A 22,780-nucleotide genomic window follows, 5' to 3' on the forward strand; every position below is an offset into this window, starting at 1 on the left:
AAAAGAAAAATCACATGATCATATCAACAGGTGCAGCAAAAGCATTCAACAAAATCCAACACCTATTCATCATATAAACTCTCAGTAAAGTAGGAATAGAGGAGAGCTTCCTCAACTTGATAAAGAATATCTACAAAAAACTTCAGCTAACATCATACTTAATAGTGAGAAACTTGAAGCTTTCCCTCCAAGATCAGATACAAAGCAAGAATTTTCCTTCTTACCACTCCTTTTAACATCATACCGAAAGTTCTAGCTAATGCAATAAAACAATAAAAGGAAATAAAAGGTATAGAGATTGAGAAGAAAGAAATAAAACTGTCTTTGTTCACAGACAGCATGATTGTCTACGTAGAAAATCTGAAAGAATCGACATAAAAACTCCTGGAACTAGTAAGTGATTACAGCAAGGTTGCCGAATACAAGGTTAATATACAAAAGTCAATTGCTTTCCTATATACCAACAATGAACAGGTGGAATTTGAAATTAAAAACACAATACCATTTACATTAGCATCCAAAATATGAACTACTTAGGTATAAATCTAACAAAATATGTACAAGACCTATATGAGGAAAACTACAAAACTCTGATGAATAAAATCAAACAAGAACTAAATAAATGGAGAGATATTCCATATTCATGGATAGGAAGACTCAATATTGTTGATATGTCAGGTCTTCCCAACTTGATCTATAGATTCAATGCAATCCTGATCAAAATGCCAGCAAGTTATTTTGTAGATATTGACAAACTGATCATAAAGTTTAAATGGCGAGGCAAAAGACCCAGAATCACCAACACAATATTGAAGGAGAAGAATAAAGTTGGAGGACTGATACCACCCAACTTCAAGAGTTACTATAAAGCTACAGTAATCAGGACAGTGGTACTGGTGAAACAATAGACAAGTAGATCAATGGAACAGAAATATAGAACCCAGAAACAGACCCACATAAATATAGTCAACTGATATTTGACAAAGAAGCAAAGGCAATACAATGGAGCAGAGACAGTCTCTTCAACAAATGGCGCTGGAACAACTGGATATTCACATGCAAAAAAAAAAAAAAAAAAAAAGAAAAAAAAAAAAGAATCTAGAAACAGACCTTAAACCCTTCACAAAAATTAACTCAGAATGAATCACATACCTAAATGTAAAATGTAAAACTATGAAACTTCTGGAAAACCTAGATGACCTTGAGTATGGTGATGACTTTTTAGATACAACACCAACAGCATGATCCATGAAATACAGAATCGATAAGCTGGACTCCATTAAAATTAAAAAGTTCTGCCCTGCACAAAATCCTGCCAGGAGAATAAGAAGATAAGCCACAGGCTGGAAGAAAATATTTGCAAAAGACATATCCAATAATGGACTGTTATCCAAAATATACAAAGAACTCTTAAAACTCAACAATAAGAAAACAGACAACCCGATTATAAGATGGGCCAAACACCCTAACAGATGCCTCACCAAATAAGATAGTATATAGGTGGCAAATAATCATATGAAAAGGTGCTCTACATCATATGTCATCAGGGAAATGCAAATTAAAACAATGGGATACCAGTACACACCTATGAGAATGGTCAAAATTTAGAACACTGACAACACCAAATGCCGGTGAGGATGTGGAGCAACAGGAACTCTCATTCAGTGCAAACTGGTACAGCCACTCTGGGAAACAGTTTGGTGGTTCCTTACAAGAGAAGGCGACTACCCCAGAGAGTCAGAGCACTCTGCTCCTGTTGTTATTACTTGTTAATATTGCTAATAATTATTTATTTTTTTTTAAAAAAATTATTTATTTATTTATTTATGGCTGTGTTGGGTCTTCGTTTCTGTGCGAGGGCCCCCCCCCAGTTGCGGCAAGTGGGGGCCACTCCTCATCGCGGTGCGTGGGCCTCCCACTATCGCGGCCTCTCCTGTTGCGGAGCACAGGCTCCAGACGCGCAGGCCCAGCAGTTGTGGCTCACGGGCCCAGCCGCTCCGTGGCATGTGGGACCCTCCCAGACCAGGGCCCGAACCCGTGTCCCCTGCATTGGCAGGCAGACTCCCCACCACTGCGCCACCAGGGAAGCCTGCTAATAATTATTAATCCTTATTTTAGCAAGAAATAAAACCAAGCTTATGACTCTTTTGCAGTAAGATCATTCTAAGTTTTTTCCATAAAAGTTGAGGCTTATCATATATATATACATTTTTTAAAATAACAAACCACCCCAAACTTAGTGACTTTATTTATTTATTTTTGGCCACACTGCATGGCATGCGGGATCTTAGTTCCCCGACCAGGGATTGAACCTACGCCCCCTGCAGTGGAAGCGTGGAGTCTTAACCACTGGACCACCAGGGAAGTCCCTCATCTTGGTAATCTTAACACATTTAAATATAAGAAATTATAGCTCTCACTGTACTCTTTTGGGGGTTGTCTTTTTTATGGTACTTTTTTGTTCCTACTACCTGATGTTACTATTATGGCAAATGAAATTATTTAGAAAATTGTTCCCCCTGCTTTTTGGCTTTTTTTTTTAACTGACATCTGTCCTTGGCCACGCATCAGCCCACTGATATTTGTGCCTGTTTCTCTCTCAAAAATGGACATGAAATATCACGAACCTCCTCTTAACTCTCAAGTTAGCTATTTTGAGGCAGCATTTTTGTGGTGAGAAGAGCATGCCATTTTAGAATCAGATGATATGAGTTCAAGTCTTTATTCGATCATTAGCAAACTCTGGGCAGGTAACTTCCTTCCCAAAGCTCAGACTTCTTTTGTGCAAACTTGAGATCAGACTTAGCCTATGTCATAGAATATATGAAATGTAGTGGTATTTAATGAGTAGTGATAAATAAGGACCAGATACTGTAAGCTCTGTGAAAAAGTTTTGAAAACTGTAAAATGCTATACAAATCCTTCTTTGAAAAATGACTGGAATAATGTGAAATTATCCTAAACTTGCAGGAAGAAAACTATATACAAAAAAGTGGGGCCTTGCCATAGAAATGGGGAGAGCCTGCTGGCCAAACTGGATTAAGGGGCTGCTTTCCCACACAAACCCACAGATTTCAGATGATATCAAGGTGGTTGCCATTGAGAACAAAGGAAGTAGGCAGGGCACAGAGGGTGGAAACTAAAAGAACAGAATCTCGAGGCTTAAAATCTTTGTCCAATGAGGTGTTTGGTTGGAGTCACTCACACTTGAAACTGGCTGGAATCAAACAGCCTCCTGAATTTTTGAAGGATCTGTATAGAAAAAAATAATTACTAGCCCATTTACAAAAGCCTGTTCAGGAATTCCCTGGCTGTCCAGTGGTTAGGACTCCATGCTTTCATTGCTGTGGGCCTGGGTTCGATCCCTGGTTGGGGAGCTGTGCAGCATGGCCAAAAAATTAAAAAAAATAAATATTAAAAGAAAAAGCCTGTTCAACCCCTAAGGTAACTCCTACTTTTTTCCTAATCTGCACTAGGAAGAAGTGGGCTATGAAAGCTATGAAATCCCCTCTTCAATGCAAACCTTTGTGGCCATAAAGAATAAAGGACAAAGAAACACTTTCCAGAAAACAGAACCCAGGGTCCCAGATGAGTAAACCAAGAAATGTATTCTACTCTCAATCTTCGCCATTCCCTCCAAGTGGGAAAATTCCTGTGGATGACTGATTGCTTTGTGCTTCCTATTCTCTCCTTCAGAAATGAAAATTTTTATTTTGGTTATCCTGCTGCTATTTTACCATTTAAATTGGATGTACTGGAGGCAGATACTGCGTCTTTAGGTTTACAGGTCACTATAACCTGAAAAGTTACATGTGGATATGAAGGAGAGTACTATACATCACTCAAAGATCCTAGATTTCAATCTGCATGGTATATGGATGACATTTTAAGGTTGTCTTTCTGGGGGAGGGATTGACTATGTTCTATATGCAAAATAAAAATGTCCATAGATATTTTGGGTGGCCAAATCTGCAGGAAAAGTTAAAATTAAGAGAGCCACATACTTTACCTTATTGAGCAAAGACCAAATAGCAAGCCAGTATTTTTAAAGACTTAAAAATAGGTAATTAAGGCTTCCCTGGTGGCGCAGTGGTTGAGAATCTGCCTGCCAATGCAGGGGACACGGGTTCGAGCCCTGGTCTGGGAAGATCCCACATGCCGCGGAGCAACTAGGCCCGTGAGCCACAATTACTGAGCCTGCACGTCTGGAGCCTGTGCTCCGCAGCAAGAGAGGCCGCGATAGTGAGAGGGCTGCGCACCACGATGAAGAGTGGCCCCCGCTTGCCGCAACTAGAGAAAGCCCTTGCACAGAAACGAAGACCCAACACAGCCAAAAATAAAAATAAATAAATTAATTTTAAAAAAAAAAAGGTAATTAGGCTGAGCTTAACGTTTTTCCCCCCCCACTGGTAATTATATAATTAGATGGATATTTGTTAGGGTTTTTGGCACACCAGCATTTGAACCCTCTTTCTATGTATGAGAAATAACCCATCCTTTAACTGTAGAAGCTAAAATTGTCAGCTGTCATTTTTCCAACCTGCCTGGCAATTACGACATGAGTAAATGGCTGAGGTTCTGCTGATGAGACACCACCGCCCCAAACTTTGAATCTGAAGCTACTAAATTTGGAGATAAAGAGCAAAAAAGCTTAGTTCTACTAATTCACTGGGCTCCTAAAGGGCTTTGGAAGGTAGGGAAGCTAAACTGAATGTAAGAACCAGATTGTGAAAGACTTTGAATGTTAGGCTAAAGGTTTTATTTAGTAGGAGATGGGAATCTACCGAAGTTTTTGGAGAGAGAGTAGTGTCAAGATCAAGATGATGGGGACTTCCCTGGTGGCGCAGTGGTTAAGAATCTGCATGCCAATGCAGGGTACACAGGTTTGATCCCTGGTCCGGGAAGATCCCACATGCTGTGGAGCAACTAAGCCCGTGCAGTACAACTACGGAGCCTGCGCTCTAGAGCCCACGAGCCACAACTACTGAGCCTGCGTGCTGCAATTACTGAAGCCCTCAGGCCTAGATCCCATGTTCCTCAACAAGAGAAGCCACAGCAATAAGAAGCCCATGCACCGCAACAAAGAGTAGCCCCCGCTCGTTGCAACTAGAGAAAGCCCGCGCAGAGCAACGAAGACCCAACACAGTCAAAAATAAATAAATAAATAAATAAATAAATTTTAAAAATGATACTTTAAAAGTAGAACTGATATTATCATTTTTGTGTTAGCTTTTTCTTCAACTGAAAATGATTTCAAAGATGGACTAGTTCAGTCCTAAATTATCAAGGACTAATGATATCAAGGTGATAATGAGAATGGGAAGGAAGAAAAAGAACTGAAAAAAGCTGGGAAGGAAGCATTTCCTTGGCAGAAGGTGCCAACTGGTGGCACACATTTAAGCCACACTTGGTCAATAGCTATGTGGGTTCAATTAATAATGTTTAAATTTTTTCACTTAGGCACTAACAATTTAAAATTTAAAGGCTTTAAGTAAACATTCAGATTTATAGCTTCTCTTGAGAAGAATAAATTTGCCAACCCTGGGCTGATATTCAATTTGGCATCAATTAGCTAGAACTGAGTATTCACCATTCCTTTTTGGATGGATAAGCTTTCTCCAGATTTTCAGAGTTCCTGCATTTTCCCTCTTGTATTATATCTGGCCTACTTCACTGAAGTATGTTACTTTCCTGGCCCTCGACTTACAGGAATAATAAGAGAACAACTGATCACTGGAATAGCTAAAATAAATGACCCTTTCATTTTAGTCTCATTAGGCAAAATCTAAACCTTAAGAAATGATACTGCAGGGACTTCCCTGGTGGCGCAGTGGTTAAGAATCTGCCTGCCAATGCAGGGGACATGGGTCCACAACTACTGAGCCTGTGCTCTAGAGCCCGTGAGCCACAACTACTGAGCTCACGTGCTGCAACTACTGAAGCCCGCATGCCTGGAGCCCATGCTCTGCAACAAGAGAAGCCACCGCAACGAGAAGCCTGCGCACCACAACCAAGAGTAGCCCCCGCTCACCGCAACTAGATAAAGCCTGCACACAGCAACGAAGACCTAACACAGCCAAAAATAAATTAATTAATTAATTTAAAAAAAAGAAATGATACTTTAAAAGTAGAACTTATCATTTTTGTGTTAGCTTTTTCTTCAAGTGGTCAAATAGTATTATATATACATGGCGTTAGGTAAATCCCCTCCTCTCCAATCAAATACCATTACAATATGAGATAAAACAAATATACAGAACGATGTTTTCTGGTCAATAATAAGGGTCTATGAAGACCAGCAGAGAGCACTTAACCATAGTCCTTGGCAGCAACTGGAAGCTGCCATTACAGCTAGTGAAACTTACTAGTGGGTTTCTTTTATAAGTCATTATACACAAGATGTCTCCATAGGAAAGTGTGTCCCCGTTTCTAGTTTTTGGAATTTAGTGAACCTGCTGAAGGATGATAGCAAATTGGGGTTTAACTTGACTTTTGTATTAAATTTAAATTACTTTAAAGGGTATTATTTGGACAATTGGCAGTGAAAGATTCTGAATCTTAGATTAAAAATGTAATATCTGATAAGCATTATGAGTGGAACTGTTCTTTGATTTATCCTTTTAAATTCCAAAATATTTTGCTTCACTTTATCGACCTAGAATATAAATCTAATATAAAAATTGTGCTACTGTTGAATATGACGTGGACTCGTATAAGGAATGGTTTATTATACATAACCAATCATAATCTAGGAAAAATAATATACCCTAATAAAAGACACATATTTGGACTATTATTGTCCATCCATGTCCTGTCCCCAATATTGGCATTGTGAAAATGTACAAAAACTATGATCACTGAATTTTAGTAAGTCTAGATCACATGTTATAATTTTAAAATAGTATAAATATGATGGCTAGCAGTCAGTTACATTGATATTCAGCTTAAAAAGAATGGTAGAACTATATACTGTTATTCTTTTACTGTTACTATTAATAGACACTTAGTGAATACCTACTGTGCTAGACATGATGTCTGTACTTAGGAGGATTATATTTAAGTGTATGGAGAATTTTTTATTCCAATGGAGCATGGGCAAAGTGTTAAACTCCATTTTAATCAAATGGGACTGCTTATTAAGAATTAACTGCACAGGGAACTATATTCAATATCCTGTGATAAACCATAATGGGAAAGAATATAAAAAAGAATGTATATAGGTATAACGGAATCACTTTGCTGTACAGCAGAAATTAACACAACATTGCAAATCAACTGTACTTCAATAAAAAATAAAAATTAAAGAAGAATTAAGTGTATTATTTACAAAGGGATTAGAATAAGGTAACGTAGCCTCTTAAAGAGTGGGGGATAGTTAAATAGGTCTTCCGGTTACAGTCTGTTTAGTTCCTTTTATATCAATTCCTCATAGCTTCACTATCACCTGTAAAGATACTTTCCTCAGTTTTTCTGGTGATGTTTAAACAATTCTTGTTTCTTAGATGATTTTCCTGTAACTTAATTTTCAAGATAGCGGCATGTAAAAGAAATTAAATAAGTTAATTTATTCAGTTAAATAACCTTAAGATGACAGGATCTCTTCTTCTGTATAATTGCCAAGCCATATTTTAAACAAAGAAGGAAGGCCATAAAATCAAGCAAATCAAATTCATCACATATTATATGTACATTACTGAACAAGAATCACTAGCCCAGAAACACAAGTCACTTTAAGATAGCTTGAGAAACCAGATCTACAAATATTAGGATATGTGCAATTTCCCTACATTATATGACCGTACCATTTGCTCTTGGATCTGTGGGTGGGAGGGAGGCTTGCTTCTCCTGCTAGGAATGGTAACCATTTCACTGGTTCCTTCTCTCTTAGAATTATCTGTAATGTTTAAAAATTCTACATACAGTAATATTCTATATTAGGGAGGTGGGTTCAATGTTGGGGCCAAGTAGTTTATATAGTGAAGCTAATACTTATCTCAGAGGGCTCAATGATAAATAAACATAATTTATAAACAGTTAAAGAACACGTAGGTGCTATTATCCTTACTTTTACTTGAAAAAAAAATTACCCAGAGATTTGGAGAACAGTTATCTGGAATATGTCCCGAGACAAAGAACAAAAAGTAAATTAAAATAAAAAAGAACTGCAAGCAAACAAAAGAGATGCTACAAAGACCAGTCAACAATCTTAACTTATTTTGCTTATACGAATGTCCCTTTCCTCCTCACTTAAGTCAGCCCCACTGAGATTATAATCTGTGGCCAAGTTGTTTAATATCTCTAAATCTCAGTTTTTGCATATATAAAATGAAAATGATAATCTCCTTGAAGAATCATCATGAAATCAAAGGTATACGGCACAGAGAAGGTGCTCAATAAATGGTAACCATTATTATTGTACTTGATTTTCAAAACACAGCATATTACAAGAAAATGCAGTACAATAACGAAGAAACAGTACACAGAGTAGTTGGGATTTTAAACTTCAGAGCCAGATTATGGGTTTTGATCTCAGCTCCCCCACTTACTGGCTGTGGACTCTGGGCAAATTGCTTTCAAAGGTGTGCAGGAGGCAATGAGAGCTATCACTGTTTAACCCTCACTGTCTCAGGGTACCTACCCTTCTCTAACTCCAATTAGGTTTTCGTATCATCTCTTACTGCACTCTGTACTTCACCCTCCTAAGCCCTGTCACAGTTTTAATTACATAGTTATTCCTATTAATATCTATCTCCATTAGACTGTGAGCTCTAAGAAGGTAGGGAGCATATTCAGCTAATTCAGGGACTAGCATAGCGACTAACACATCTCAGAGCCTCAATAAATATTTCTAAATGAATGAATGAGTGAAAAGAATATGGTCTCTCAATAAATTTCTCAGCACTTCTTGTGTAGAATGGTAATTCCTGGATGTGCTGTCCAAGAATAAAATGAGAATATGGAACTGGAAGGCAGAGTACATTTGAGATTGGTTAGCTATTGCACTATATCTGAAAAAAAAAAAAAAAAAAAAAAAAGAAGAGAGAGAGAGTGTGAGAGTGAGAGAGAGAAGCTGTAAAATGAGATAGACTACTGATCAGTTACTTCAGCCAAATCACAATAGTTGGTAGACCACTGCTCTCTTTAGAAAAGCTGTTCTCAACCAGTGTGAAAATCATCTGTTGTGATGGTTTTTCTTTATAAATTAGAATGGGTTTCACAGTTGTGACTATGATAACATAGTCCTGAGTAAGCTTATGAGAGTATGTTATCCACATGAACTTTATGTGTCCTGTGTGGGTGTCTCAAGAGAAAATAATTGCAGAGAAGCACTGCTCCAGGCCAGTGATTTCTAACTTTTATAACTCTGCAGGGTATGTTGAAATACCCTCAAAAATCTCAGGACTTTCAAGGGTGGTAGGAGTATAGCAAAATCAAAGAAGAAAGTTAGGATTTCTTCTCTTGGCTGTAAAATCACTACACCCCAGTGGAAAGACTTCTATTTTATGGGGAATGCCTCCTCTCTAGTTACTTACTTTGGCTTCATTTTGTCTTGGCGACTCAAGAAACCATATTATAGGACAGAAATCTGTTCCAATTTCCCATATGTAGATGTAGGAATTTCCTTTGGGATTAGTCTGTATGAGCCAAGGTTAAGTCAATGTACTTTAAATTTTGAAAAAATTTCACACTTACATAAGTTTTTCTTGTCTCAAAAAAGGCTTTTAGGATGGTATGTTGTAAATCCAATTAATTCTAGCTACAACTTAAGAAAGAATGATGATAGTTCAACTGAAGCAAAGTCAAGGCTGAAGACTTGGTGTAAAAATTAACAATTGAGAAATGAGTGTATAATAATGTGTTTTATCTAAATATGTATTTTTAGGCACACCTGGCTTTGAGTTCTAGTTTCACCACTTACTAGGTATGTGATTGTGGCCAAGTATATGCAAATAATAAACTAATATAGCTTGGGTTGGGTGCACAGATTGTGTTGTTGACTGCCTGGGTTCATATGCTAACTCTATTACCTACTATCTGGGGGACCTTGAGCATGTTTCTGAATTTCTCTGCCTCAGTTTCCTCCTTTGTTAACTGGAGATAATAAAAGCACTGCCTCAAAAAAAAAATAAAAAAAATAAAAAAAATAAAAGCACTGCCTCATAAGGTTGTTATGGGCCTAAAAGAGTAAGTGCATGTCAGGTTCTTAGAATAGTGCCTAGATAATAGCTGATACTGAAAGTTTTAGCTACAATTATGATCATTCATTTACCCAATTTGATTTTCTAATATCTTGACTTGCTTACATTTCCTGAAATGTTAAACATTTAATAGTAGAAAACGAGTAAAATGTAAATGTACAAACAAGAACAGCAAAAGATTAGTATGAAAATTAAAAGTCACATTTATATAGAGAAGTACCCTACCATTAAACCTGTACTGATCTAGTGCAAACCGATATTGCAACAATAAGCTAGAAGAAACCTGGATAGCTCTAACTAGCGAATTATCTTAAAGAACACTTTTCAGACATATTATTAATCAGCCATCTTCCTCCTCCCTGCCCTCCACTGGGAAAAATCGGGGAAAAAAAAATTTCTACCTGTTCTCAGAGCAGGTAGTTAGTTTCTTCTAAATCAGGGGTCACTACAGATTTCCTAGTAAGAGCTCATTGATTGTCACAGAATAAAAGCCAAATAAATCCTACTCTATACAATGATATATACAATAATAGAGGTAACATGATGATGACCAACCCACTCTGGATATACGTGTGTGCAAAGATGAACACAGTTTGCAACTAGCTTATCAATAAATTAATAAACAGCATTTCAAATGTTGGGATGCTATTATTTAGCAGTCAATTCTTACTTTGATTTACAAATTATGTTTTTAGTATCAGTTGTTAAATCTTATAGGAAAGTTCTTCACAAAGAAAACGTATGTTGTATTATTGAAAAGTTTATGAAGGACTTGCAGTCTCTTGGTGAAAAGTTTGAGTCCCCTTTGCTGTTTTTCTCATTAGCTTAATTATAATGACATCACTCAAACACCAGAGACAAACAACCAACGGTGAGATTCATAGTGTTGTGCCTGCCAGCGAAGTTCCAAAGGCCCACAGCACAAACCAGCCTCCTTTAGCACTATCAACCTTTGACCTGTCCATTGTATCACCCTTTCCCCTCATTCGGATCTTGAGTGTTCACAGGCTGGGATTCCTGTTTCAAAGTTTTGCTGCTGCTTTTCCCTTTAAATTCTGATTGTTTGTGTCCTCGAAATCAAATGCTAATACCAAGACTTCGGGAGTAAACGAAAACAAAACAGAGTTGGGTGCACCCAACAGGGCCGCCTTGCCTCCCACCCGTCTCCATCCTCATCCAACTGCCAAGCACTGTTTAACTCAACTTCATTAGGAAAGCCTCTTCCCAAGTCAGCGCCTGTGGAGCTCCCCAAATAACCAATCAACAGAACTTCTCCTCGGCCCAGCTGGTGCTCTGGGGGTCTCCCGCTCCACAGTCCCCCAGAGAGGAGGGGGTAGGGACACTGCTACTTGGAGTTCTCCAACCCTGTCAACCCTCCAACCACCGACCTTCCGAGATGCGAGATGTACACAGACAGACACACTAACTACAGGCTCACCTCCTTCTTCCTCTTCCAGTGAGTTCATGCAGGGGAAGTAGCCGGCCAGCGCCTCGAAGGAGGCGGAGAGGCTGCTCCGGCTCTGGGAGCGCTGCATGGAGCGCCCCGCGGCGCCGGCGCCCCCCAAGCCCTGCCGGCCCATCTTGGACGAAGACCCGCTTTTCCCGCGGTACAAGATACGAGGCGTCTTGGCGGCTGGGGCGCGGCGACCGCAGCGCTTCGCGGGCCGGGATGCTGCCGCGGGACCCTGGGGTACTGGCCCCTGCCTCCCTGACCCGGTCCGGACCAGACGTGGTCTTCCTGGCTGCCGGGGCCTCCACTCCTTTGGGGAGGGGTACGAGGTGGGGACCCAGGCGGTGGCGAGCGGGGACGCGGCTGCTCGCTGTGAAAGTCCGAGGTCTCGCCAGGAGGGAGCTGAGGTGCCCGGAGGCTGCGGCGGCGAGTCGGTCCTGCCGCCCTCCCCTCGCAGGGAGATGCTGCTGATGCTGAGGTCTCCGCCAATCAGCAGCCGGAGGGGAGGCGGCGGCGGCGGCGGCGGCGGCACCTCGGCGGGCTGGCAGCTCCGGAGCGCGCTCCTCGGCTTCGGGGCAACTCTGAGCCCCGAGGAGCTCCTGCAGCTTCCGTTTCTTCCCTTCCCCCGCGTGATTAACACCAGGGAACGGTCGCTAATTAGACGCAAGACGTTAGGCATCGCAGCTGGGAACTATCTCAGGCAGATTTTGGTAGTCACTTTCCCCAGTCTCACTTAAAATTGGTTAACGTTCCTCAAGCGTAGATAGGAAATACTGAAATTTTCTCCAAATCATAAAACAAAGGCTCCCCAATTTTCAACAGGTCCCATGAAAGCCTAGAATCAAAGCTTTCTCGTTTACTTTCTTTCTTAAAAAGATTAAAAAGTCAACGGAAGGTAAAAAACGTTAAAAAAAAAAATCAAGAGCCTGAAAAAGAACCAACACTAAAAAAGTACTGTGATGTTTATCAATTTTGCGGTAATTTTGGGAATTTTTAATGCTTTTTTTCCCTCCAAATTAGATAATCTGCTACCTATTGTTGCTAAGAATGACAATGAACTCTGTAAGGCTTTAGTATCTAAATAACAGGTAACATCCTCTTAACATAAATTTGGAAGCAACACAGACATACCAGAAACAAAACAGTTTATAAGTGAAATAACATCACATTCTGCAAACTGCAAATCTCTATCCCAGAACATAAAGCAACCGTAATTTCATTTTAGCATAAGTCAGAAGACTGTCCTACTTTTTGTAACTTTAGACAAGTCACTAGACCTCTCAATTTCCCTATCTAGGCAGGTGGGAAGGTAGGGCACAATGATTCCAGTCCTAACCATGTCATAGCTTGATTGTTGGCTGTGTGTTTTAGGGGATTTCAAAAGTGTTTTGTAAATGTAAATTATACAATCTAAAATGGTTCTTTTATACAATAAATATTTCCTGAGTACTATATATGAACAAGTTCTTTGCTTGATGTACTGGGAAATACAAATACTCATTCAATTAATAGTAATTGAGCTCCCAGTGTATGTCAGGTACCTTTGTAAACACCTAGGACATACAGTGATCAAAGCAGATAAAAATCTCTGCTCTCATGGAACTTATATTCTAGTAGGGGGAGAAAGACACAGTAAATCAGTAAATTATATAGCGTTAAAAAGGAGATAAATGAAAATGGCAAAAAATAAAGTTAAGGGGTATGGGACAGTCTGCAATTTAAAAAAGAGCTGTCAGGGTAGGTATCATTGACAAGGCAACATCTGAATAGATGTATGAAGAAGTTGAGGAGGTAAGCCATTCGGATATGTGAGGAAGAGAGTTTGAGGCAAAGAGAGCCCGCAGTGCAAAGGCCCTAAGATATGATGTCCTGGTGTGTCCATGGAACAGCAAAGAGGCCAGGGTAGCTGGAGTGGAGTGAGTAGGAAGGAAAGGAGGTCAGAGAGATAAGAGGCAGAGAAGGGGACAGATCACACAGGGCCTTCTAGGTATGTTAACAGCTTTGGCCATAGCACATCACAATTTAGAAAGTACAAAACAACGCACTCAAGTAATAATCCTCCCAAATCTTTCTAAAAATTAGGCAACTTTCAAATAAGAGTGCTCTTACATAATAACAACTTTTGGTTGCTTAGACTTAGGATCATCCAGGTTTCTTGCTTCTGTTTTTCTGATAGGCTTTTGTCGTTTCTCATTAACATTCCTACAACTCTCTCTTAGTTCAATTTCCTATTCATTATTCACCTTCCTAAAATACCAGCATTTCAATAGACACTGATAAAACCAGGAACTCTGAGTATTTTTTCATACCATATTGCTTTTATTCAGAGAATAGAAATGTTTTTATTAAATGAAACTTTCATTATAAGAATAAAGAGAATCATAGAATTTTGGAAACTGAAAGGACTATTGTAAGTCATCTAATGTATTTTTTATAACTGTGGGTCACAAATTTTTAGTGAGTCACGAAAATAACTTATCATTAGAATGATCAGCATTCTAAAAAATAAAATGAAATAAAATATTAGAGTGTAGACCATGTAGTTATTGTATCAATTGCAGTATTGTTTCATGAATGTGTATGCACCCCTGTGTGTTTGTGTGTGTTCACATGTGTGTACTAAGTTGTGATCAAGAGAAACGTTTCAAGGAAGAGGGACTAAGTAGGAAAATCCTAGGAAAATAAATTGGCCAAGGGTGGAAAAGTTTTATTTTGGCACCCAGGGACATCATAATGATAGTTGAAAGTCACTTAGGAAGGGAATTATCTTGGGTTTCTACTAGTGACTGCATGGGGATAGGGAATCTAAGAACTCAATCAGTGGTCACACTCAAGTTGCTTGGGCCCTGCCTTCTCTATGTTAATAACCTGACTTTATGCACCAAGAAGAGGTTAGTCTGGAATAGCCCAGATGCATCTGTTTCTTCATGAGCATCACTTCTCTCTTGCAGTTTCAGAACAAAGTTGTCCTGGGAAGCTTTTTGATATTTTTTCCTATAGTTGGGATTTGAGAGATATAGATAAGTGATAAAAGAATGACACAAGGAGAAACAGGAAGTACTAAAGAAAGAAGAAAATCACCTTATTTCAGGGAAGAAAGCTTCAAAGAAAAAGAAGACTATTGGCACACAGGTATCAGAGAGACAAACCACAATAATGGCCAAGAGACTTCTAGTCTTGAATGATAACTTGTGGAATATACTGAACTTACTGAGAAAACTTACAATTCCACTTTTTTTTTGTCCTATGCTCAATTGTTTTCCTATATAATAAATATTATATAAATAATATTTCTGGTTTACATATATTTTAAAAGTTGATTTACTATTCCTTATCCCATTCTGATATATGAACTACCAACCCTAAAGGAATTTAAAAATTTATATAAAAAGAAACTACTGATAAAAGATAAGAAATGTCATCTCCTCCACACCAGAAAGTACATTCAAACGGCTTTGGATGTAGTTTTCAAATGATGGGCCACTACATAGTTTCATTATATAAAACTAAGTGTAATTCCAGAACAATTATAGTCTAGTATTCAAATTATTTATAATACATTTATAACTTTCTTACTCATCCAAAATAATCAGAGAAAAAGTGACTCACAAATATACATACTAATTGTTTTCTAAATGCAAATTCTGGCCTTGAAAAAAGATTCCACTACTGTATAAGAAAATCATATTTTTGAAGAAAAGATATATAGATTGATACAACTTGCATAAAAAATCATAGCATTCTATTTGATGAATATGAAACATATCACACCAATTATGCCACTTAATTCTTACATCAATCCTGAGAGTGTCATCATTATTTCTTCTTTATAGATGAGCTAATAAAGACTCAATAATATTAAATGACTTGTTTAATTAGAAAGTGGCAGAGCCACTGATTTTCTGATTTCAGGTTCAGTGCCCTATACACTGTATCACAGGTGTCTCATACCATATACATAAGCACAGATGAAACACATGCAAAACATAGACGATAGATATAATATGAACTATGTAGTAAATTATTTGGTTCAAAATAAAATAAATATTGAAAAAATATATTTAAAAGCCATAATGTTTATTCTAACTATATACCAATGTTAAATCCACATTTGCCCATTTAATCAAAACATATTAATATTACATAGCCATATATGTATTTCAGTTCATCAATTCTTAACAGGCTAGAAAGTTACTTGTCATTTATGTATCAGTTTTTATAATAGTTTCCTCGCCAAAATAAATCACCAAAATTTTAAAGTATGTTAAATTAGTTTATTCCTGAAATAGAGGCTTGGTCACTGATGTGAATGCATAAAAAGGTTATTTTGTGAAGTAGTTACGTAGCGTCTAGACCATGGATTAGTTCAGCTGGGAACATACTTATGCCTTTGGCAGCCTTGCCCTTTTCTATGCTAGAAATGATGTAGGTGATGATGATGAGAATGCAAACTACTACTAATGAAGAGAAGGAAAGACGGAGTAAGTCCTTTTGGGAAGTATTGGAACAAACAAGTAATAAGGCCTAGAAGTGGATATGCTAAAAAGAGATAGAAAAAGGACTCTTATTGCTACTCTGTCGTCACTATTTAGTGTATCTAGTCAACCCAGAAATGGCTGGTTGCTAAAAGAGATAGGAATTGCTCAGGATAGGCTATAAAGCCACACTGCAGACTGAATTAACCTCTTTCTTCTTGATACACATTTGCTCTTGATAATATAGGAATTCATCTCTACCTCAGTCTTCACAATTGATGTCAACTACCTTTGCCACTTTGGACTATTCCGCTCTACAGCAAATAATTCTATACTAAATAGAAATATTTGTGGATATATTTTGGTTTGTTTTATTCAAAACCAACTCTCAAAATACTTGCAAACAATGTGACCAACAAGGGATTAATCTCCAAAATATACAAACAGCTCATGCAGTTCAATATCAAAAAACCAAACAATGCAATCAAAATATGGGCATTAGATCTAAATAGATGCTTCTCTAAAGAAGACATACAGATGGCCAAAAAGCACATGAAAAGATGATCAACATTGCTAAGTATTAGAGAAATGCAAATCAAAACTACAGTGAGGTATCACCACCTCACACCAGTCAGAATGGCCATCGTCAAAAAGTCTACAAGTAATAAATGCTGCAGAGGGTGTGGAGAAAGGGAACCCTCCAACACTGTTGGTGGGAATGTAAATTGGTGCAGCCACTATGGAGAACAGTCTGGAGGTTCCTTAAGAAACTAAAAATAGAGCTACCATATGACCCAGCAATCCCACTCCTCGGCATATATTTGGAGAAAACCATAATTCGAAAAGATATATGCACCCCAATGTTCATTGCAGCACTATTTACAACAGCCAACACATGGGAGCAACCTAAATGTCCATCGACAGAGGAATGGATAGATGTAGTACATATACACAATGGAATATTACTCAGCTATAAAAAAGAATGAAATAATGCCATTTGCAGCAACACGGATGGACCTAGAGATTATCATACTAAGTGAAGTAAGTCAGACAGAGAAAGACAAATATCATATGATATCAGTTATATGTGGAATCTAAAAAGTGATACAAATGAACTTATTTACAAAACAGAAACAGACTCATGGACTTAGAAAACAAATTCAGTGTTACCAAAGGGGAAGGGTGGGGGGAGGGATAAATTAGGAGATTAGGATTAACATATACATACTATTATATAAAATAGATAGTCAACATGGACCTACTGTATAGCTCAGCGAACTCTACTCAATACTCTGAAATAACCTATATGGGACAAGAATTTGAAAAGAATAGATATGTGTATATGTATAACTGAATCACTTTGCTGTATACCTGAAACTAACACAACATTGTAAATCAACTAGGCTCCAATATAAAATAAAAATTAAATTAAAAAACCCAACTCTCAGAGTCCATATATATACACACAGAGTCCTTTAGGGCAGTGGTCATGGCAAGGATGGTTTCCAAGTTTGAGAAACTTCCTGCTCCAATATTCTCTTCCACTATTCCAGCCAGTGCTCTGGCTTTGTGATAAACTTACACAGTCTTCATAGTAACATTCTCAAACATTTGAGAGAAAAGAAGAAACATTTCTTCTATTATAAATGCCTTGGGATTCTAGATGAACATCACCTAGCAACTTCTCATATCGTTATGAGATCAGCATCACAGTTTTGTGAGTGTCAACATTCTGCCCAAATACACAGCAAGGTTTAAAAATTAGATATACATTTCAGGTACCAATGCCAGTAACTATACAATATTTATAAAAAGTGTGTTCATTTAAACTGCTTTATTCATTCATTATTAATTTATTCATTCACTATTCATTTACTCATTACTCATTTATTCCTTACACCACAGTGTGATGAGAATAATATTAGGTATGCATGGAAAATAGAGGGATTCTCTTAATTACAATTAAGTCTAATTCCTACTTGTCACTGTTCCTTCTTTTTCTTTACTGGCTAAAGCTTCATGTATTCACTTCAACATACATAGCATAAAAGACGGATTACCATTTAGTTTAACTGAATCATATGTTCGTTGTATATAAATGGTTATACACTGTTTAAACTGCTTGATACCATGCTGATATAAAAATAGAAAACTTAACATTTTTCACAGAAATTTGGCTTAATTGTCCGGTTGACTTTTAAATTGCAGGCACCTTAATTATTTTTCATTATATATCAAGGCATAAAATTTATAACAAAGTTATTTAAAGTTGTTAAAAATCAAAGGCAGTAAAAAAGAATGAGGATTCTCTCAAAGCATTAAAAATTGCAGGATTTTAAATAGCGTATTGCAAAAATAAAAAGCCCAGGAAAAACATTCATGGTATACAGATCCAGGTCAAACATCACCTAGATTGGGCATTAGTGAATTGCTGCCTGAAGGAAGTTCTATTCAGAGCTCAGTACCTTTGGTAAACAGTTAAGATTGTGTGCAAAGTGGCCAATTTAGGAACCAAACTAAGCAACTCATTATCAGCTGACACCCACTTAAGGTACTCTGTGTTAAAGATGCCTTTAAAGTAACAGTTCATCTGTCGTGTTGATATGAAACTTCATAATAGGAAACAGCAACACAGATTAAACATGTTTCCCTCCGAAAATTCAATTCAAAATGGTTCCATCTAATATGCTTCATTTATACTCCCACAATAAGATGAGAAGCTCAGGTCTAAGAAGACAGAGGTTTATTTCCCAGAGAAAACAGTCTCAGTAAGAGGTAAATTTGTGGTGTCACAGAAAAAATCTCTAAGAAACGCAAGTAATTATAAAAAGGCAAATCAGTATGTATTCTAGTTATGGGAATATTCTGTAATGCTTCTCCCTGACTACTGCTTTATAACTTGGATTCTTCTGCTTGGCAACTCCTTCTGCAACTCAGCCTAACAGAGTAGTGTTTCAAATCCCAAACTCCTTTCCCATACTTGACACCAAACTGGGAAAAGACATTTAGAGAGGAGCCAAAAGTCTTGATTCACAGCCTAAAAAATAACTAAATATGCAACTGTATGTGTATATATATATATATATATATATATATATATATATATATACTTAAATTTGGCCACACCATTCAAAAAGCTTTTCCAGAAATGTTTATTTGTAGTGTAGCCACCATTTATCAGCATTTGGACAGAGAAAAACTGTGGTGTAGAATTTCTGAGTTCCTTTATTTTCTGTTCTGTTACTTATTTTTTTGTGATTATCTGGCATTTGATCTAACATCTGAAGAAAGTCATTGCTTCACAACTCACTGTTATAAACTATTAATTTCATTTCAAATAATAGTGTATTTCACACTATGAAGGCAGCATTTTAGGGGTTCTCTGGGTGAGGCAAAAATACAAACTTTATATCTTAATAAATCTTGTATTGCAACTGAATAAACACTGAAAGACACTTTTCAAGAACAGTGATCTTAAAAAATGTAATTGTTACATATTTTATCACAATTCAAGGTGACTGCAATTTTAAACCAATATAACATTTTTGGTTCTATTGCTAATTTCATTTATTAAAATGATTCATTTTTATTCTCAACTTCAGATTATAGGCTAAGATCAGTTGACAAAGGGTACGTTTTCTGGTTTCTACAGCCACTTCGAAGGTGCTTGTCAGAGAGCCCTAGCGTTCGGGAGTCAATGAGAAGTCACAGCGTGAGTGAACAAGCCCCTTGTCAACCTTGTAAGACAGTTTGCCCCCATCCTTGCAGAACTAGAGCTCCACTCACCTCCTTACTCTTAGATCTGAGTCCCACCTCCATCCACAGTCTTATCCCAACTTTACTCTCAACCTCGTTCATTATTACTCGGATCCCGTGATTACCCTGGATTTACCAAACCACCATGTCTCCTTTGCTTACACCACTCTGTGGATGAACTTTTGACATAGATGATGGGATGGAAATGTCCCCCTATAACTGAAGTTCCTCTTTGCGTCCATACATTACAGTACTCCTTTTAATACAAGTTTTTGTGAGAAAGATCACAGTTTTTTTCCATAGTGGAGTCCATTAAGAAAAATGTAAAACAGCACTGGAGACTAAATAACTCTATGAGAATCTATTATCAACATGTATTTCTCACTATAATGATCACAATAACTATAAGAAAAATTCTCCAAATTATATTTTCTATAATGTTCTGTGTGTGTGCCGGTTTAAAAAAAATAATGCCAACGAAACAATTATTGACAGTTTTGTCAACAATATTCTAAGAATCTCTATAAAAACTTTTCCTGTAAATTTCTTATTTGTACTGGCCTCCAATTCATTGTTTGTCTTCCATTTGTGGACCACTGCTTAGAATTTTAATGTTTCACGTTAAACACCTATTAGAATTCATTCTTTCAGAGTCATTCTAGAGGGAGCAAGCCCTTACATACTCCTTGAGCTTACTAACATCTTCTACTACAATTGAAAATAATTTATTCCAATTTTAAGGGACAGTCCAAGAAACATAAAACAATAACTTTGGTCTACTGAAAACTCCATATACAGTTCCAAATGCTCAGCTTCTGACATTTATTTCCCGTGGTTTAGTTTTTCCCATGTTTTTAGATATTATGTCAGTCTAATGCATAATACTTTTGTTTTATACAATGACTTTCTCTCAAGTATTTTTTCAAAATCTATACATTCATGTCTAAAACATCTCTATGTAACCTGTCCGTGCTAGTCCTCATTTCTTATGTGCTAAAGTATAAGGAAGATAAAAGGTTACACATCCATTAGTGATAGGATCTGATGAAGCCTAGACAGTTAAACTATGGGTTTAAACCTTTTTTACATTTCTGCACATTGAAAAATTGTTCACAAAAAATATATGTAAAGGGTCAATGAATATATTCCTATCAAAAGGTAATCTACTGAAAGTGTTTAACAAAGACAACTGATTGTTAGCCTAGTAGAACTAATTGACCATTCAAACATTTGTTATTGAACAATATTAAACAAATATTTACTGAATGCCACCATGTCCATGTACAGTGTTAAGCAGTAGAAGTAGTAAACTGTATCATTTACTAATTAACTGACCATCGATTAAATCTATTACTTTTACTTATTTATTATTATTTCAACTGATAAATATAGAAAAGCTAAGGAAATGGATCAAGTAATGCTATGTAATTAAAAATAAAGAGATAATGATGCACTAGCATGTATTTGGAACATGTGTATGCAGCTCAAAAGCATTTAAAATATGAGCACCAAAGCAAAACAAAGACAGCTTAAGTATTCTTGTTTTGATTATAATAATGCCACACTTTCAAGATCATGAGACATTAATTTTAAAAATTATAGGACTAACATTTCTAAAATACAAGTTTGGAAAAGCACAGTATTCAACAGGAAAATAGAACTAAAGGGGAAATCTGAAGATAAATTACTTTGGTTATTACACACACACTCAGAGAGGCATTAAATTGTAGAGGCACAAAATGACTCAGAAAGAATAAACCAACAAAAATATAATAAATTGAAAATAAATCTGCTCTTTAGAAGGTCCAAAATGACCACCATGTTGTCACATCCAATGGGACTTTCAAGTCCTCATCTTACTGGCTCCCTGAGCAGCATTCTACAGAGTTGACCACTCTCTGGTCTGAAAGCATTATCTTCTCTTGACTTCCATTGGATCACATGCTTAGAGTTTTTCTCCCATTTCTCTGGCATCTCTTCATCAACCCTTGTGGCTGACTTCATCTCTTCTATCAAATTTCTACCTTTAACATCTTTAACACATCCTGGACCACCTTCTCTCATTATACTTTCCCCCTATATGATCAGTTCCATTTCCAGTTTTAATAACCATTTGTATTCACTCAAATTTATTATTGAGTGCAGACCTCTCATCTGAGTTTCAGAGCTGATTACCATCTATTTGACATCACCACCAGAATATCTCACAGACCTCTCAAACTACACTCTTGATTTCTTTCCCACAGAAATCTACTTCTTTTCTTATCTTCTCTCTCTTAATAAATGACATCATCAGCCAAATGGTTGCTCAAACCAGAAATTTGGACAACCTCTTTTATTCCTTATTTTCCCATACTGTATGCCTCTCTCATCCAATCATCATCAGACTCTATCGATTCTACTTCTAAAATAGATCTCATGTCTATCCATTTCTCTAATCCTATTCCAAGCCACTTTCACTCTTACCCTCAAGATATTATTCATAAAGCAGCCAGAATTATCTTTTAAAAATATATGGGATCATGTTACTACCCTTCTATCACTGCAATTACATAAAACACAAACACACAGCATGACCTCCCTCTAAGATTATATTTACTTCTTCATATTAAATGGTTTTCCTTATTACCCATTAAGACTTCCGTGTGGTGTCCAGTTTCTGTTATTCACTCTAAAAATCACTGAGTATCTTTCTCCATTGTGGTTTTTCTTGTTTTGCCATAGTGATATCCACTACAGAAAGTATTCTGCAATTTTAAATAGACCCTTTCCTCCTTGCTTCTCGTATTTAAGTTTAAAGAGAACTATGTAAAGGTTAGTCAGTTCCTACCAAACATGTTTTCCCAGGTCTCATGAAAGGCCAGGAATTCTTCATAGCTGTATCTCAACTTGGAGATTAT

The 22,780-nt window shown here is 37.1% G+C and overlaps 1 protein-coding gene across 14 annotated transcripts in view; it reads right to left on the bottom strand.

Moving 5' to 3' along the window:
* The window catches only part of RIMS2 (regulating synaptic membrane exocytosis 2), a 589,248-nt gene that overhangs the window by 13,504 nt on the left and 552,964 nt on the right, over positions 1-22,780 (bottom strand). The window contains exon 1 of one of the 14 annotated variants that reach the window (XM_036830450.1): positions 11,638-12,076. The exons of the other annotated variants lie outside the window; for them this stretch is intronic. Coding sequence (XP_036686345.1) covers positions 11,638-11,779 — 142 coding nt within the window. The 5' untranslated portion in view covers positions 11,780-12,076. Of the gene's footprint in view, positions 1-11,637; positions 12,077-22,780 lie in introns of those variants that run through there. 14 annotated transcript variants of the gene reach the window in all.

The sequence above is a fragment of the Balaenoptera musculus genome, chromosome 17 (assembly GCF_009873245.2).
Source record: "Balaenoptera musculus isolate JJ_BM4_2016_0621 chromosome 17, mBalMus1.pri.v3, whole genome shotgun sequence".
NCBI classification, from domain to species: domain Eukaryota; kingdom Metazoa; phylum Chordata; class Mammalia; order Artiodactyla; family Balaenopteridae; genus Balaenoptera; species Balaenoptera musculus.